Source organism: Cyprinus carpio, chromosome B9 (genome assembly GCF_018340385.1).
Source record: "Cyprinus carpio isolate SPL01 chromosome B9, ASM1834038v1, whole genome shotgun sequence".
Taxonomy (NCBI): domain Eukaryota; kingdom Metazoa; phylum Chordata; class Actinopteri; order Cypriniformes; family Cyprinidae; genus Cyprinus; species Cyprinus carpio.
The window spans coordinates 33,398,486-33,416,924 of record NC_056605.1 but is presented as its reverse complement, the minus strand read 5'-3'; the positions used below and the strand labels follow the sequence as shown (position 1 = coordinate 33,416,924).

The following is an 18,439-nucleotide window of genomic DNA, read 5'->3' as shown; positions in this document are numbered from 1 at the left end:
GTTGAAACAGAAATCCAGCAATACATCTAAACTATTTCATCCTCAAAGAACTCCAAAGCTCGTCAGATGATAAACCTGTGCCAGCGTTTTCATTTATTTTGATACATTTTAAGTTTATATTCTGTATTTCATTTATAATTGATATTTTGCTTTCATGATCATTTTATTTGAATAAGTACTTTTACATTTACTATGTATTTGTATGTTTTGATACCTTGGCAAAAAAAAAAAAAAAAAAAAAAAACTTTTGGTATGATCCTCAATATCACTGAAGCTCATTTCAAAATAAGAGTTCTGAAGTGTTTTTAAATCAAGATAGAGCAGGGCACACATTTCTCATGACGATATCAAGTGGAAGCCCCTCTTCTCGAGACGACATATACTTAAAAATAAACTCATACATACAAAGGTTACACACTCAAATGTTAGACTGGATTAAAATATAAGAAAATGTACAAGTGATAAGTTGTCTATTTCTGAATTTCAGAATACACGGTTATGATGATCTATATTAAATCTGGACAGCTCAGGATATAAGCCCATCACTGAAAATATTACATTGATTTTCTTGGTTTTCAGTGCTGTATAAACATATCAACTATTTTCTTAATGTCCTTTGGATAAAAACCTTGACACCCCATTACTACTACATTGTTTAGTAAATGTGTGACGATCTGTTTTATGTGAGGTTTTCCTCCTGAGTGATAGTTTCTTTAAAGGAAACCTGTTGTTGACTTCCTTTTGGGCTTTTAAAAGAAGTGAGATGAAGGACCACGAGAGAGAGAGAGCTGAATTTGTTTAGTTTCCTTGAAGCTTGTTTCTTCTGTACATCAACACTGCTACACACATCACACTTCCATGCATTCATTTTCCCTGTAGTTTGATTATTATTTTTTTTTTAAATAAAGATTGTATCCTACTTTTTTCTTGTGTGCCCCTGTTTTTGTTCCTTTCCATTTTAAGCCATGGAGCGTAACAGATGGGGACTCGTTTTGTCATTTTTGTTTGTTTTGAACATGTTTGGAAATGTTTGATCATTTTTGTCGTTTTTGATTCTTTGAACATGTTTGGAAATGTTTGGTGATGACGTTTTGAGGGAAATCCAGTTTGAAATATAGCTGCAAGCAGCAATTATGGGGCCAAGCACTGCACTGGCAAATTGAGGAGCTAAGCATGGCATGGAGCATCACACCAAATGCAACAATGAGCAATTACAGCAATTTTAGGATGATTGTAATTGAAATGAGTGAAAAATCATAAATACAACCAATAGTAATATGAATAAATGGCTTATCACTTTTGACCAATAGGTGGCGCTGTAATCAAATCATTTTGGTGTGTTCTGTGTGAGGTGACAATGGCACACACAAAGTTTGGAGTCAATATGCCAAAGCATTGCAGAGATACAGCCTCAAGTGTCATTTTGGCATTATGCCTCAAATTCGTCACTGTGGTATGTGAAAACAGTTTTGTTTATCAACACAAAATCCATAACTTTTTGTCAGGACAGTCTGAAGATCATCTGACTCGATTTTGGTGAAAATCAGACCAACGCGTGATGAGGAGTTTGTTAAAGTAGGTTTCCAACATAAATCAAAATGGCGGACAGGAAGTTCAGCTTACTCTGGCATATTTGATATCTATGTTGTCGGCATAAACCAGGGAATATTTTGAGACCAGTTTCATTGCAATAGGCTGATGCAATAAAAAGTTATTAGCATTTTTATAAGTGTAATTATTAATGGTTAATGATTGGTTTATTACTCTTGACCAATAGGTGGCACTGTTACCAAATTAATGTGGCATGGTCAGTGTGAGGTGACAATGGCACATACCAAGTTTGGTGTCAATATGTCAAATATATGGAGAGATACAGCCTGAGATGGAGTTTGGCACTATGCCTAAAATTTGTAGCGGCGCTGTACGAAAACGGTTTTGTCTATCGACATGAAATCCACAACTTTTTGTCAGCACAGTCTGAAGATCTTCTGACTCGATTTTGGTGAAAATCGGACCAACGGTTGATGAGGAGAGCAAAAAAGTAGGTTTTCAACATAAATCAAAATGGCCGACAGTAAGTTCGGCTTATTATGACATAATTGATATGTATGTTGTCGGGATGACCCAAGGAATATTTTGAGACCAGTTTCATTACAATAGGTAAATGCAATCAAAAGTTATTAGCATTATTGAAAATGTAATTATTAATAGTTAATTATTGGTTAATTACTCTTGACCAATAGGTGGTGCTGTTACCAAATTGATGTAGCGTGGTCAGTGTGAGGTGACAATGGCACATACAAAGTTTGGTGCAAATACATCAAAGCTTTGAAGAGATACAGCCTCAGATGCATTTTGCCACCATGGCTAAAATTTGTAATGGTGCGGCATGAAAACGGTTTTGTCAATCGACATGAAATGCATAACTTTTTGTCAGCACAGTGTGTAGATGATCTGACTCGATTTTGATGAAAATCGGACCAACAGTTGAGGAGGAGTTAGAAAAAGTAGGATTTTGACATAAATCAAAATGGCGGACAAGGAGTTCAGATTTCCTACTAAAAAAAATGATATGTCTGTTGTCGGCATGACCCAAGAAAAATTTTGAGACCAGTTTCATTACAATAGCCTAATGCAATCAAAAGTTATTAGCATTTTTGGAAATTTCATAATTAAAGGTTAATGAATGGTTTATTACTGTTTGCCAATAGGTGGCGTTGTTACCAAATTGATGTGGCATGGTCAGTGTGAGGTGATAATGGCACATACAAAGTTTGGTGCAAATATGTCAAAGCTTTGCAGAGATACAGCCTCAGATGCAGTTTGACATCTTTCCAGCAAATTCGTCAATGCGCTAAACAAAAACAGTTTTGTATATCGACATGAAATCCACAACCTTTTGCCAGCTTGGTCTGAAGATGATCCGAGTCAAATTTGGTGAAAATCGGACTAACGGTCCGAAAAAGTAGGTTTTCAACATTAATCAAAATCGCGGACAGGAAGTTTGGCCAATTTTGGCATAATTGGTGTCGATGTTCTTGGCATGACCCAAAGAATATAGCGAGACCACTTTCATTTCAATAGTCTAATTTATTCAAAAGTTATTAGCATTTTTGTCAATTTCTTTATAACTTTTGACCACAAGGTGGCGCAGCGCCAAAAACTTTTTGAGTACCATCAGGGCATGGTGCCGAAGATTCTTGTAATTAATTACGTAACAATACACTAATGCATTTGTAAACTACAGCATTTTAGAACATCATTCAAAATGGCCGACGCCTAAAATAGCTGACATTGAAACACTGGACTCGGCATGATCCACTGAATCTAAAGATACCAGTTTTGTGATTTTTGGTCAAATCATTCAGAAGTTATAAGAAAAAATATGAATTTTTAGTATCTCCTGACCACTAGGTGGCACTGCGCCGAAACACTGCAGGTAGTCTTAGGTCATGGTTGTTATAACACATACCAAGTTTGGTCTCAATAAGCCAAACCGTTGCCAAGATATAGCCTCACATGCATTTTTGCATGCTTTTCGTCAAATTTGTTCACGTGTCATTCGAGAAAGGTTGGACGAATCAACTTGAATTCCATAACTTTTTGCAAGCATGGTCTGAAGATGATCTGAGCCAATTTTGGTGAAAATCAGACAGACCGTCTAGGATGAAGTCGAAAAAGTAGGTTTTTCGAACAATTGAAAATAGCGAAAAAACTAAACCTTGCGATTTTTTAATTTTGGGGTTCATTCGACTTTACATGAGCCGAGGATTCAGAGGAAAAAAGAATTTTCATTTTATGGCTCACGGTTCAAATGTTATTAGCATAAATTTTTTGAAAGTTTGGACAAGTGGTGGCGCAAGAGAGTTGACGTTAGAGACACCAAATTTGCTATGGTTAATGTTGACACTGTCCTCTACAGTTTAGACTTGCGGCGGAAGCAGAAGAATAATAATAATAGGAATCCTAACGGATTACAATAGGTGCCTAAGCACCTTCGGTGCTTGGCCCCTAAATATAGCTGCAAGCAGCAATTACGGGGCCAAGTACTCCACCAGCAAATTGAGGAGCTAAGCATGGCATGGAGCATCACACCAAATGCAACAATGAGCAATTACAGCAATTTTAGGATGATTGTAACTGAAATGGCTGAAAAATCATAAATACAACCTCTAGTAGCATGATTTATTGGCTTATCAAGTGTGACCAATAGGTGGCGCTGTTATCAGATCGATGTGGTGTGTCCTGTGTGAGTTGACAACGACACACAAAGTTTGGTGTCAATATGCCAAAGCATTGCAGAAATACAGCTACAAGTGCCATTTTGGCATCATGCCTCAAATTCGTTGCTGTGGTATGTGAAAACGGTTTTGTCTATCGACACGAAATCCATAACTTTTTGTCAGCACAGTCTGAAGATCATCTGAGTCGATTTTGGTGAAAATCGGACAAATGGTTTGAGGTGTAGTTCGAAAAAATTAGGTTTTCAACAAATCAAAATGGCGGACCGGAAGTTCAGCTTACTCGGGCATATTTGGTATCTATGTTGTTGGCATAAGCCAGGTAGTCTCAGGTCATGCTTGTTATAACACACACCAAGTTTGGTCTTAATACGCCACACCATTGTGGAGTTACAGCCTCACATGCTTTTTTGCGTGCTTTTTGTAGAATTTGTACGCGTGGTATTCGAGAACGGTTGGACGAATCAACTTGAATTCCACAACTTTTGACGGCAAGGTCTGAAGATGATCTGAGCCAATTTTCGTGAAAATCGGACTAACTGTCTAGGACGAGTTCGAAAAAGTAGGTTTTCGAACAATTGACAATAGCAAAAAACTAAACCTTGCGTCCATTCGAGAGCTAGAGTATTTGAGTTAGAGACTTCAAATTTGCTATTTCGTCTGTGGCTTACGGTTCAAAAGTTATTAGCAGAAAAATGTTGAAACTTTGGACAAGTGGTGGCGCTAGAGAGTTTGAGTTAGAGACTTCAAATTTGCTATGGTTAATGTTGACACTGTCCTCTATCAGTGTGCCAAATTTCACAACTTTCCCGCAAGCGGTTCTATGGGCTGCCACAGACTTGCGGCGGAAGAAGAAGTAGAAGAAGAAGAAAAATAACGCCAACGATTACAATAGGTGCCTACGCACCTTCGGTGCTTGGCCCCTAATAATTTGACGTCACACAATAAGATGTCCTGTAGTGAAAGACTCAAGACCTGTTTTTGTTTTTTTGTAGAATTACATATTGTCACCTCGCACATCATTAAAACAATTACGATATTATAGTAGATGATAAATATTGCATACTTCTAACTCATTTACTTTTTTCATCCTAAGTGACCAGTGTGTCTCATAGCCCTGTGTTTTAACTCTCTGTGATCTGTGTCTCTGTGTCTTCAGTCTCTGTGATCTGTGTGTCTCTGTGTCTTCAGTCTCTGTTGATTGTGTGACTGTGACGTCTCTGTAGCGGCTCTTATTCACCATCAGCTGATCCTGAGGAAACTGAACTGACGTCTAAATACTGAGAGTCCTACAATAAAACACACAGAGTATGAGACATTACTGCTGTCACATCACATCACCAGATCCATTTTTAGAAGACACACACTATATTCATATTACAGCCAGAGATATGAATCAGAGTATGTGAGCGGATCGCGGAGTGGAGCGGTGTGATTTTGACTGGAGCGAGGAGCAGATCTTTTAAAAGTCGGAGCTTCGTGGTTTTCACTCGCTCCAAGAGTGTTCCAGCACTGCTCCGTCATGAGTACAATTCATGACAACAGCCTGTAATATAACTGCATATTTAGCAAGAAAACATATTTGGATAAGGATCACTCAAATCAGAAATAATGTGAAGCTATGATGAGGGCTATGGCGGCTATATGGGACATGAGCGGGAAGTTATAGTTCTCAAGGATGTTTGATTCTTCTAAATTACTGAATATTTTTCAGCTGAAAGCATGATTTAAAACACGTAGGGCTACTACAAACACTTAATATTCACACACAATCGCTTTCTCAATAATTAATTCAAAAACAAATGTAATCTTACAGTGCTACTTCATCTGTATCTGATTTTGAATGAGCAGAAATCTGTAGAAGAAATGCATCGATCCGCAGGTAAAATAACTGGAGAAAACGTTTCATCACAAACTAAATTTGCACCGCAAAAAGCAGCAATTATACCTTTTAAATCTGACATATGTTATTTGTCATGTGGTAGGAAAAAAAGTTTGCACACTAGTTTTCCAATAAACCACTTTAAAATTCTCCTTGTGTTTTTTTTTATTTATTTATTTTTTAATATGTTATAAACAGAAGTTGAACTGTGGAATTTCAAACATACTGAAATACTTTAGACGCGGAGTGAAGGCGGAGCGGTGTTTCTGATATCAGTGAGCGTGGAGTGGAGCGGAGCGGAGTGATAATTAAATGCTCGGAGCGTGGAGGAGAAATTGTTGACGCTCCACTCCGCTCACATACTCTGATCTGAATGAACAACTGATCATAGATTAAAACAGTGAATGATCAACGACTCTCTCTTTATCATTTACACACAGAGACACTGGAAGAGATGAAAATATTAATATATTCATAGATTATCACAGAATTAAAGTTTAAAGTACAGAAACTAATGTGGAGCTGAATTATTATCTTATATTCTCCAAATATGTCTGTTACTAAACTTCGGCCATTTTAAAAAAAATAAATAATGATATACTCACAATAGTCTAATATCTCCAGTTTATAATGTGGATCATCTTTCAGATCAGAGAGTAACTTCACTGCTGATTTTTGTAGTTTATTCTCAGACAGACTCAGTTCTCTCAGGTGTGAGGGGTTTGATCTCAGAGCTGAAGCCAGAGCAGCACAACCCTCATCTGTGACGCCACAATCTCTCAACCTGTAGAGAACAATGACACAGTGTTAATTGTAGTTGAAGTGTATGTAGTTTGTTATTGACTCTGGTCTCAGAGCAGGAGAGGAGATATAATGACAAGCACTGCCACAAACTGCTGCTGATAGAATGAGATTTCTGCATGTTGATGCTCAATGGTGCTGTTTGAAACTGTCATGTGCTTCAGGGCTGAACAGACACACAGAGCTGAATCTGAGATATTGTTTCATAGTGATATAAGGACAGATATGTCTGGAGAAACAGTCACTTGCTCCTCTAATTACAACTTACAGTTTACCTAAAAATGAAAATTAAAAATCATAAAAATCCCACAGACTTACATTGACGAAATGTTCAGATGAGCCAAGACTATTCAAACCACTGATCTATATATGACTGGATCGCTCATCGCGTTCTAAACTGCCAGCAGGCAACGAAGCCACCGGAAGTGTTCGATCCGCCATCTTACTAATCCCTACCGGCAGAGAGCACCATTGAGTCACATTCAAACCGCTGTTCTAAAATCACCCGATTAGAAGCTAATCAGTCAAACGGGACTAGTTTTTATGTTATGTTTATGTAAATTAATGTTTACTTCAGATGTTATCTGCAGTGTTTACGGTCTTTTGGGGCAGTATAAGCGATATATTTAAATCGTTTAGGTGGGTGTGTCTGCTGCGCACTGACGACACAGATAACAATCCAGCACAAAATATAGCCTATTTCTTTAAGAACATAATTATTCAGGAATTATTAAACATGAACGTATTAGTATCAGAAATGGATTTGAATATATTACAATGAATAATACAATTATGTTGTTAATGTTGTTCTATAATGAAATGAAAAGCTTAACTTACTATCTTGGAAATAAAGCTTTATGTCTTTAAATCCGTACTGTATATAGTCAGTTATTTCTCTGAATAAATTCAGATTTTCAGAATGAGCACTTTGTCGTTGTTTTTTATATGCTGAGGGTCGTGTCCATCTGATGTTTATCATGTTCATGATGTTCGCTACTGTAATGAACGTAGGTTTTTAATAAGTAGGGGAAATTCCTGACATTTAAAAAAATAACCGTTTACATGCCTAGGGTGTTTGCATTGAAATAATGTACAGAAATACTTCAGATTTATAAACGCTGACTTGTTAGGTGATGTTTTCTCATTAAAATCATACAATTTCCTATTAATTCAATAGAACGTTGACGCACAATAGGGATTACCAATATAGCGGCACAGCGGCTTCACTGTCATGACGTCATGAGCAATCCAGTTCTATATTATAGATCAGTGATTCAAACTCCAGCTGTCAAAATTCAAATGTAAACAAATTGAAGGCCTTTAGACTCCATTTAGCGGCCATTCTACGTACTATTTCTAGACCATTCAAACTCAATCTTCCATTCCATCTAATATTTCTAATCTATCAATCATCTATCAACCTTTTTCTTGTAGTAAAAATGGGCGCAGCCATTTGTAAATTCTATGGGTGTGGCTTCCAGTCTCATCTGCGTCCAGCTATTTTCAGCTGTACAAAACAGTTTGATATTGAAAATTGGTGTGTTTTATCATATTATTTTAATGTATTATCTTAATTATGAACACACTGGTTTGTAGTGCAAACAGTTTTACCATTTACTACACGTTGTTATTCTCCTCGTTAATTTCCTATAACGGTTAATGATCCGGAAGTCTCACCCATAGGTTTACTTACACGTTGAAGAAAAAGGTGGATATGGGGCAGTCGTGGCCTAATGGTTAGAGAGTCTGACTTGTAACGCACAGGCAGGGATGAACTGGTCATCAGGAGTATCCGGACATTCCCGGTGGGCCGGTCGCCGAAGCGAATGAGACCTCCCTCACATTAGGCACTGTTTTTAAAATTACAGCGAACTGCAAAAAGCAAATACTCCAAAAGAGTAAAGCTGCGCTACACAATGCATTCGCCAGCCGGGCACAAAAGCAGAGTGGGATCAGAAACACGCACAGTGCTGATGAACGTGCGCTGCGCTTATGCCACAATGTAAAGAGATAAACAACACAAATGGCTTGATCCATTCAGATGTGACACAGAATTGTGTTCTACAGTCGTGTGATGTGAGAACATTAAAGCTTCCGTAGTGATGCTGGCTGAAAACAGACACGACAATCTAAACTTCATGACAAAGTAAATTGGAAAATGCCAAAACATAGACTTGTAAATTCATCACCATAGTAATTTAACTTGCAGTTATTAACACTATTAAATATAACCGGTAAATAAGTTCTCACACAAGTTCTCATAGTTCACCCAAAAATGAAAATTGTAATTTTCTCAACATCGTGTCATTTCAAACCTGTATGAATTTCTTTCTTCTGTGGAACATAAAAGAAGATAATTTCAGAAATTCAAGAAATGTTTGTCCATACGGTATAAAAATCAAGGGTAACCAAAATTGTTTGGTAATGTTCTACAAAATATCTGTTGTGTTCTACAGAAGAAACAAAGTCATACAAGTTTGGAATGACATGAGGGAGAGGAAATGATGACAGAATTTATTTATCAATAGATTTCCTGCATTCTAGCTCAAAATCAATGCTTTACTGTCAAGTGCATTTCTATGTGACACAAATGCATAATTAAGTTTGTTGCAGTTGTCATGAATTCAGTAATATCTATTATTATTTACTCCAATTAAAGGCCCTGTCATCCAGCACAACATTCATGGGGTACTCTTGGGTCAGATGGGCTGGATTTGTCCAGGGCTGAATTTTAACCCCAGTACAGCCTTGACCACAGGTCACAGGTTTGAGTCTCAGTACTGGCAGGGATTGTCATGTCCTTTCCCATCCTCTTCTATTTATCTGTCTGTCTATCTGTCTATCTATCTATCTATCTATCTATCTATCTATCTATCTATCTGTCTGTCTGTCTGTCTGTCTGTCTGTCTGTCTACCTATCCATCCATCTAACATTTATTTTTAAAAGCTTTAGACTTACAATTTACATTAAAGGACACATCTTGCTGAAGACAAACACATGAGACTATCAGAGAGATGATCTTACCACAGTATCTCCAGTTTACAGTGAGGATCCTCCAGTCCAGCACAGAGACGCTTCACACCCAAATCCCCTGTATTATTTTCAATCAGATTCAGTTCTCTCAGGTGTGAGGGGTTTGATCTCAGAGCTGAAGTCAGAGCAGAACAACCTTCACCTGTGACGCCACAATCACTCAACCTGTAGAGAACAATGACACACTCTTCACTCTCTCAGATCAGATCAGTTTAGCTGTGAATCCATTAGTAAAGAGAAGTACAAATCAATGTGTGATGCATCACTGGACTGAGATCTAAAATGTCAAAAAAAAAAAAAAATCATAAAACGATCATAAATAATTTAAAGCCTCATTAAAATATATATATATATATATATTCCACTGCCAGGATTTTTCACCAAATTGTTGGTCTTATTTAGACATTCATTCAAATCGGTTAAATCACACTATTCATTACACAGCTGAGCTTTATAGTGTTATTTTGATCTGTATTAATATGTATAGAGTAGTGGTGTGTGTGTGTGTGTGTGTGTGTGTGTGTGTGTTTGCCAACCGAAGGTTTTACATCCATCACCCAAGGATAGCAAAACCTGAGATCACCTACACTGTGAGATATTATTCATACTTAGTGTAAATTGTGGCAGATAGTTACACCTCAATGTATTGCAGTGCTTTACAACACAGTACGTAATAACAATTTCATTATATGATTCTATTCATTATAAACAGATGCTGCCTTCTAGTGTTCTTCCTTGTGTCTCTTCCTAAAGCCCCCTACACCTGCTCCTAATCACACTGAAGCTGCTGATCAGTAAAGCTGTTCTTGAAGCTGCAGGAAGAGACTCACGCTTCTGAGTTTGGGAACAATATGAGCTGCATGTGACTGATTCAGGGGCGTGTTCAGGATTTTATACTTGGGGTGGCAATTATAGATCAGTGTTTGTGCTCCCCATATATTCTATTCACTAACACCAGTGTTGAGGAGGAACTAGTTACATGTGACGGAATTACGTAATTTAATTACAAAATAAATATAAATGCAATCTGTTACAGTTACTGAGAAAAAAAGTGTAATTAAATTAATTACTTGTGAAAACGTTAACAATTACAGAGGGGGGTTACATTTGAATTTTTTCACACAAACACACACATACAGATTTGATTGATTTATTTCTTAATTGCATTGACTGCTCTAAAATATGAGGCACCAATGTTTCAGGAGTTTAGTACATAGAATAAGATGCATGCTTATTCAATAACTGTTTTATTTCCTATTTGGGTTTATGCATATGCTTTAAGATTAACTGTTTGTTTCTCCCCAAGTCATTGTTAAATGCCAGTGTTTCCTGTCATAGCTGTGAAAAGATTTGATTTTAAAAACAGTATCATAGCTATCAAACTATTTCTTGTTATGATTTTAAACCTGTATTAAACCAGAATGATCAGAATTTAACCAGAATCAGAATGATCTCAATGTAAAAAGGTACTAAAGTCTGATTTTGTGGTGGATGTGGTTTAAAATTAAATGATTATAATCTTAGTTTAAGTGATGAAGGCTTTTGAAAGTCTTTTTTAAAGGACATGCCTCTAGAACAGACATAAGTCAAAATAATCACTAAGTACAGATGTCAAACAAAATGTCTAGACATATGACAGAAATAATAAAAAATAAATAAAATAAAATAAAACCCATGTCCAGGGCTTTTTTTTTTTTTGTTTTCCATGCATTGGTCATAGAGTTCATTGTAGCGGTGCCTCAGGTGCTGAAATATATTTATTGCCCAAGGTTCACACGTACTCCGTCTGCAGTGCGTATACAGTATGTGTATGCGGTGCAGAAGCAGCAGCGAGAGCACATTATTGTAACGCGAAAGCACATTAAAATAATGCGCGAGCGCAAATCTATCCGCTCGCACGCAGATTTCCTTTTCTCTGTCACAAAACCAGACACGTGTGCTCAGATACACGCTGCTCTCGTCCAGAGAGTGCGCGCAATTAAAACATGTCTCCTCTCGCTCACTCACTCACTCACAACTCTCTCTATGCTCATGCGCTACATATTCATTCTTTTCGCACCTTTCTATTTCTAACCTTTTCTGTTCATCTTTTACCGCGTGCAGTGTGAACGTTCTGATCCATTAACATGGGCTCGGAAAAAATACGCATCACAGACAGCGTGTGTGAACCTGGAGTTAGGCATATCCCCAGTCTGTTCAGTTTTCGCGCTCCACTTAGGTGCGCTGCATTCTGATTGGATTGGATAGCTGCGGGAGGTCGGGACCACAGAAAATCGTGCTATAAAGTGATTTCGAAATTGCGCACGCTCAAATCGTGATTTTATTACGATTTCGATTAATCGCACAGCCCTAATTGAAACTGGATGGTGTAGGCAGAAATACACTGCTCAAAAAAAATAAAGGAACACTTTTTAATCAGAGTATAGCATCAAGTAAATTAGACTTCTGGGATAATGAGCTGGTCAGTTACGTAGCAGAGGGGGTTGTTAGTTCATTTCAGCTGCTTTGGTGTTAATAAAATTAACAACAGGTGCACTAGATAGGCAACCATTAGAAAACCCCCAAAACAGGAATGGTTTTACAGGTGGAGGCCACTGACATTTTTTTCCCTACTCATCTTTTCTGATTGTTTTTTTTACTAGTTTTGCATTTGGCTAGGGTCAGTGTCACTACTGTTAGCATGAGGCGATACCTGGACCCTACAAAGGTTGCACAGGCAGTCCAACTCCTCCAGGATGGCGCATCAATATGTGTGCCATTGCCAGAAGGTGTGCTGTGTCTCCCAGCACAGTCTCAGGAGCATGTAGGAGATTCCAGGAGACAGGCAGTTACTCTAGGAGAGCTGGACATGGCAGTAGAAGGGATCCTAACCCATCAGCAGGACCTGTATCTGCTCCTTTGTGTGCAAGGAGGAACAGGATGAGCACTGCCAGAGCCCTAAAATGACCTCCAGCAGGCCACTGGTGTGAATGCCTCTGAGAAAACAATCAGAAACAGACATGTTTCATGAGGGTGGCCCGAGTGCCTGACATCCTCTAGTGGGCTCTGCGCTCACTGCCTGGCACCGTGTAGCTTGATTGGCATTTGCCATTGAACACCAGAATTGGCAGGTCCGCCTCTGGCGCTCTGTGCTTTTCACAGATGAGAGCAGGTTCACCCTGAACACTTGTGACAGATGTAAAAGGGTCTGGAAAAGCGGGTGGAGAATGTTATGCTGCCTGTAACATTGTTCAGCATGACCGGTTTGGTGGTGGGTCAGTGATGGTCTGGGAAGGCATATCCATGGAGGAACACAGAGACCTCTACAGACTAGACAATGGCACACTTACTGCCATTAGGTATCGGGATGGAATCCTTGGACCCGTTTTCAGAACCCTACACTGGTGCATTGGGTCCTTGTTCCTCCTGGTGCACGACAATGTCCGGACTCATGTGGCGAGAGTATGCAGTCAGTTCCAGGAGGATGAAGGAATTGATACCATTGAATGTCCCCCATGCTCGCCTGACCTAAATCCAATAGAACACCTCTGGGACATTATGTTTCGGTCCATCTGACGTCACCAGGTTGCACCTCAGACTGTCCAGGAGCTCAGTGATGCCCTGGTCCAGATCTGGGAATGAATACCCCAGGACACCATCCTTTGTCTCATTAGGAACGTGCCCTGACGTTGTCAGGCATGCATAAAAGCAAGTGGGGGCCATACAAACTACTGAGTACCATTTTGAGTTGCTGCAATGAACTTTCAGCTTAATGGACTAGCCTGCTGCATCCTTTTTTCACTTTAATTTTGAGTGTCTTTGAATTCAGCCCTCTATAGGTTGATAATTTTCATTTCCATTAAACAATGTGGCATCTTTTCATTCCTAACAAATTACCCAGTCAATATCAGTATAGATATCCTGCATGATAATTTTCCCCATTGAGATCTGATGTGTTTTCAAAGTGTTCCTTTATTTTTTTTTGAGCAGTGTACATTGCATGCAATGGTCTGTGTTTATTGTAGACTGGGCCTAAGAGGGATAGCAATAAACGTGAAACAGATGTAGTTTAGAAATCGTTCGGAAAGTCCCATGGATACCGCTTTGAGAAAGAAATAGGTGTGAGGGAACTCAAAGGGCTGAATGGACGGGCAAAAATCCTGCTTTGCACTGATTTTTTACAGAGTGGAGGGAGATTTTCAGTGAAAAAGCGAGAAGCACCGCAGGTCACTCAAGGAAGAGTGTTTTGTTGTGTGTGTGAAACTGTGTCCGTATGAATGTCTGTGTGAGTGATGATGAATGTTTGAATAAATAAATTCCATATTGGGTGGGTAAAAGCTGTGCACCGTTCCTGGACAGTAACTTAAGTGTGTCCTGGCAGAATTGGACGCAGTAGTGCTCAGAGGGAGAGTTCCCAATCCTCAAGGGAACAGTGGAAGTAACATGAGAACTGGAAATGGAAGGCCAAAAAGACCTGGAAGGAGAAAACCAGCTGTGAAAACAGAGGCCAGACAGAAAGGATAGAAAAGGATATTTACAGATGGATTGTGATAGACAGGCAAAGATAGCGTTAGAAAAAATGAAAACAAACCAGGAAGATAAAACAAGATTTGAGGAAGTGTTGGAAAAAATAAAGAAAAAAGAAAAAATAAATTGAAAAAAATACAAGAGGTAAATGAATTAGAAAGAGGGATAAGTAAGTTGTTTGACAGTACTGGGGATGTGCATGAAGGAAAGGAGTTATTTATAAGGGCGGAGTCACGTGACGTGCTCATGAACCTAGTCGCACTTGAGTAGAGCTCCGTACGTTTGGGCCCATTTTTGCCGATTTTTTCGTTTTATTTTAAGTTAACTTCATTTATAATACTATTCCTGATGGCTTACAATTGGAAACAGCAGGAGATGTCTCCGTCGGCCTCTCCGATTAAGAAGAAATCCAAGCCACCGGCCACGGATGATATGGTGGATAAGATGGCGAATACTTTTGCGCACTTTGAGGACATTCTAAGAACTGAGTTGTCAGCGATGCGGAACGAATTCGCTTCTCACATGTCAGTTGTTCAGTCGCTATGCTCCAAAACTGGATCTTCTTACAGGGGAGATCAGAGAACAAAAGAAAGTTGTCGCAGATCACGATAGGCGAGTAGCCGCGCTCGAGCAACAGGTCGTGGACTTACAGGATCGCAATAGACGCAGTAATCTGCGTCTGGTTGGATTGCCTGAAGGGTCCGAAAAGGACGACCCTATGGGCTTTGTAAAAAAAGATCGCTATTGACGTTGCTTCCGTCTCTGGCGGGCAAAGAGATTGAAGTGGAACGAGCGCATCGCGTGTACACAAGCCTCTCCTCAGATCGCGCTAAACCACGGGTGTTCATTTTTAAACTGTTGCGGTACCACGGACAGGGAGCTCATTTTGCGGGCCGCCAGACTTCACGCCCCGGTGAAAAACATCCGACGGAGCAACGCTGTCTTTCTTTCCAGACTTTTCTCCGGTTACCGCAAAAAGAAGAAGTGCATTCGCGCCAATTAGGAAGGAAATGAGAGAGGCAGGCATCCAGAATTTTCTTCTCTATCCTGCAACGCTGAAGGTTATTCTCAATCAGGGTGAACCTAAAAATGTTATACTCCCCAGAAGAAGCGAGAGTTTTTCTCAGATCCCATTCATCCTCCAATTCTCAGTGAACTCCAGCTGGACATTTGTTATCTAATCGGAGAGGAGATGCTCTAAATGGTTAGGCGACTGTATCCTCACTGTTCACTGTAATGTTTACTTCTGAAGTTACAGTTACTGGAAGCTCTCATTGAGCATACAGTATCGCTTACTGATTATGGTGGTATAATATTTATGTTTTAGTTGTATTCCTTCTCTCTTATGTTATTTTTTTAACTTTCAACTTAATTGTTTTTTTTTCTTTTTTTATTTTTTTTTTCAACAGAGATACTATCTAGTCAATATGTGACTTTGGGGCCAATGTTGGCGCTTCAGTAATGTGCAGGTTTTTGTTGACGCCACGGATCATAATAAGGGGTGCTGGCAGGTCAAGGTTTGTTCTTGGTTTGATCTGCCATAGTTCATGGAAATATGTTTATGTTTTTTTGAAAACTGAAGGGAAGGTTGGGGGTGGGGGGTGGTTTGATGGTAGACTCAACTGGCTTTGTTTTCAAATTTGTATTTGGTATTATTATGCAGTAATTCTGTTTGATACCTATGACTGACCTTAATATTCTAAGTTGTAATATTAATGGCCTAAATGGCCCACACAAACGTATAGGTTTTCTGGATTTTTTGCGAAGAAGAAAGATTGATATAGTGCTAGTTCAAGAATCTCATCTGAAAGAGGAGGATGTACACAGGTGTAATAATAAGTTTTATGAAGTGGTATCTCATTCATCTTTGGATACTAAAACCAAGGGTGTTCTAATATTGGTGCGGAGGACTTTAAATATTACTATTTTAGATAAAGGTTGTGATACAGACGGTAGAATAACACATATAAAAACAATAGTGGAGAATAGGAATATTGTATTTATTTCAGTTTATGCCCCTTGTACTCCTGATCCTACTTTTTTTCTCTGTTTTGTCTACCTATCTTTTAAAATTTTCAGATTTTGAAATTGTATTGGGTGCAGACATGAATTCTGTAATGTCGCACACCCTAGATAGATCTGGGCCAAAGGAATCACACTCTCAAGCCTTCTGTTCTGACAAACTTAGGCTATGTGTAACCTCAGCTTCATTGGTGGATAGTTGGCGTTTACTAAATCCTTCTGCCAAATCTTTCACTTTCTTTTCTTCCACTCATAAATCCTATTCGCGAATTGACTATATTTTCATTTCTACTTCTTTATCTTCAGCTGTTCGTGATGCCGATATCTGTTCCTTATCTTTGTCGGATCATGATGGAAATTTGTGCAGATTATCTTTGATCCCTCGGCCATCTCGTGCAAATAGATGGCGATTTAACCCTAAATTGTTACAGGATGAAAACTTTTGCAGTCAATTCAGAAATAAATTTGCTGATTTTATCGAAATTAACCAAGGCTCAGTGGATGATCCGCGAACACTTTGGAATGCAGTTAAAGGATTTATAAGGAATAACTCAATTTCATATGCCTCTTTCCTTCAGAAAAAACGACATAAAAAGATAGCTGAACTGGAATCACAGCTCCAGAATCTGACTAGAGAAAATCAGCGTTGTTTCTTAGACAGTACACTCAGCAAAATTATGGCGGTTAGGTCTGAACTTAATTCATTACTGAGATCCAGGGCAGAATTCCTTATTCAAAGATGCAGGCAGAATTATTATTTTCAAGGAAGTAGACCAAGCCACCTTTTAGCTCTGAGAATACGCAACAGTGAAAAGTTTGCTAATATTTCAGCAGTGAAATCCCAATCCGGGCTCATCATGACAGACCCAAAAGACATTAATATTTCTTTTCATTCTTTTACTCTAACCTTTATACTTCTTCTGCTGTTGGTGACCCTGACTCTTTTGCATCTTTTTTGTCCAATCTTGATTTACCTAGGCTGTCAGATTCGGATTCGGATTACCTGGCTGAACCGATTACTCTTCAGGAGCTGGAGTCAGCAATCCGATCTATGAACAAGGGGAAATCCCCAGGTTTAGATGGTATTCCAGTCGAATTGTATTCTACGTTTTTGGTCGGATTTAGGCCCTCTCATGCTAGATATGATAAATTTTTCAGTTACTCAAGGCTCATTTCACCCATCTATTAATATAGCTGTTATTTCTCTCTTGTTTAAAAAAAGATAAAGATCCGACCTCTTGTTCTAGTTACCGGCCACTTTCTTTGATAGGGACTGATGTTAAATTATATGCTAAGGTACTATCTCGTCGTCTAGAGAAATTTATGAACAGGCTAGTTCATCATGACCAAAACAGGGTTCATTAAATCTCGCTCAGCTTCGGATAATTTACGCAGGTTATATCATATTATTAATTCAACAAACAGTTCGTCCTCCCCTTGTGCAGTATTATCTCTAGATGCAATGAAAGCTTTCGACCAGCTAGAATGGAACTATTATGGGCGGTTCTACAGCATCTGGGTCTAGGATCGAGTTTCATAAACATGATAAAAGTTCTGTACGTCAATCCAGCAGCCTCTGTACTCACAGGTTCTGTTTGCTCTAAACCATTCTTTATACATCGAGGTACTCGTCAGGGTTGCCCGCTTTCTCCTCTGTTATTTGCTTTATCCTTGGAACCCTTAGCTCAAGCGGTCCGACGATCTCAAACTATTTCTCCCATAATTATAAGGAATACTCATCATCATATTTCTCTATTTGCTGATGATATCTTATTGTTTTTGGAGAAGCCGTCACATTCTATTCCTCATGTATTGAATTTATTTGACCATTTTGGATCTCTCTCTGGGTTTAAAATTAATTGGAGTAAGTCATGTCTACTTCCCCTCAATTCTAAATTTGATCCCACTTCCCTTTCGGTATCTATTCCATTGGTTCAAAACTTGAAGTACTTG

The 18,439-nt window shown here is 38.7% G+C and overlaps 1 protein-coding gene across 2 annotated transcripts in view; it reads right to left on the bottom strand.

Moving 5' to 3' along the window:
* Positions 1–5,385: 5,385 nt before the first annotated feature.
* The window catches only part of LOC122138547 (NACHT, LRR and PYD domains-containing protein 3-like), a 788,161-nt gene continuing 775,107 nt past the window's right edge, over positions 5,386–18,439 (bottom strand). For both annotated transcript variants that reach the window (XM_042731928.1, XM_042731929.1), the window contains exons 9-11: positions 9,950–10,123; positions 6,729–6,907; positions 5,386–5,530 (exon numbers count right to left, since the gene is read on the bottom strand). In XM_042731928.1, coding sequence (XP_042587862.1) covers positions 5,529–5,530; positions 6,729–6,907; positions 9,950–10,123 — 355 coding nt within the window. In that variant the 3' untranslated portion in view covers positions 5,386–5,528. The remainder of the gene's footprint in view (positions 5,531–6,728; positions 6,908–9,949; positions 10,124–18,439) is intronic.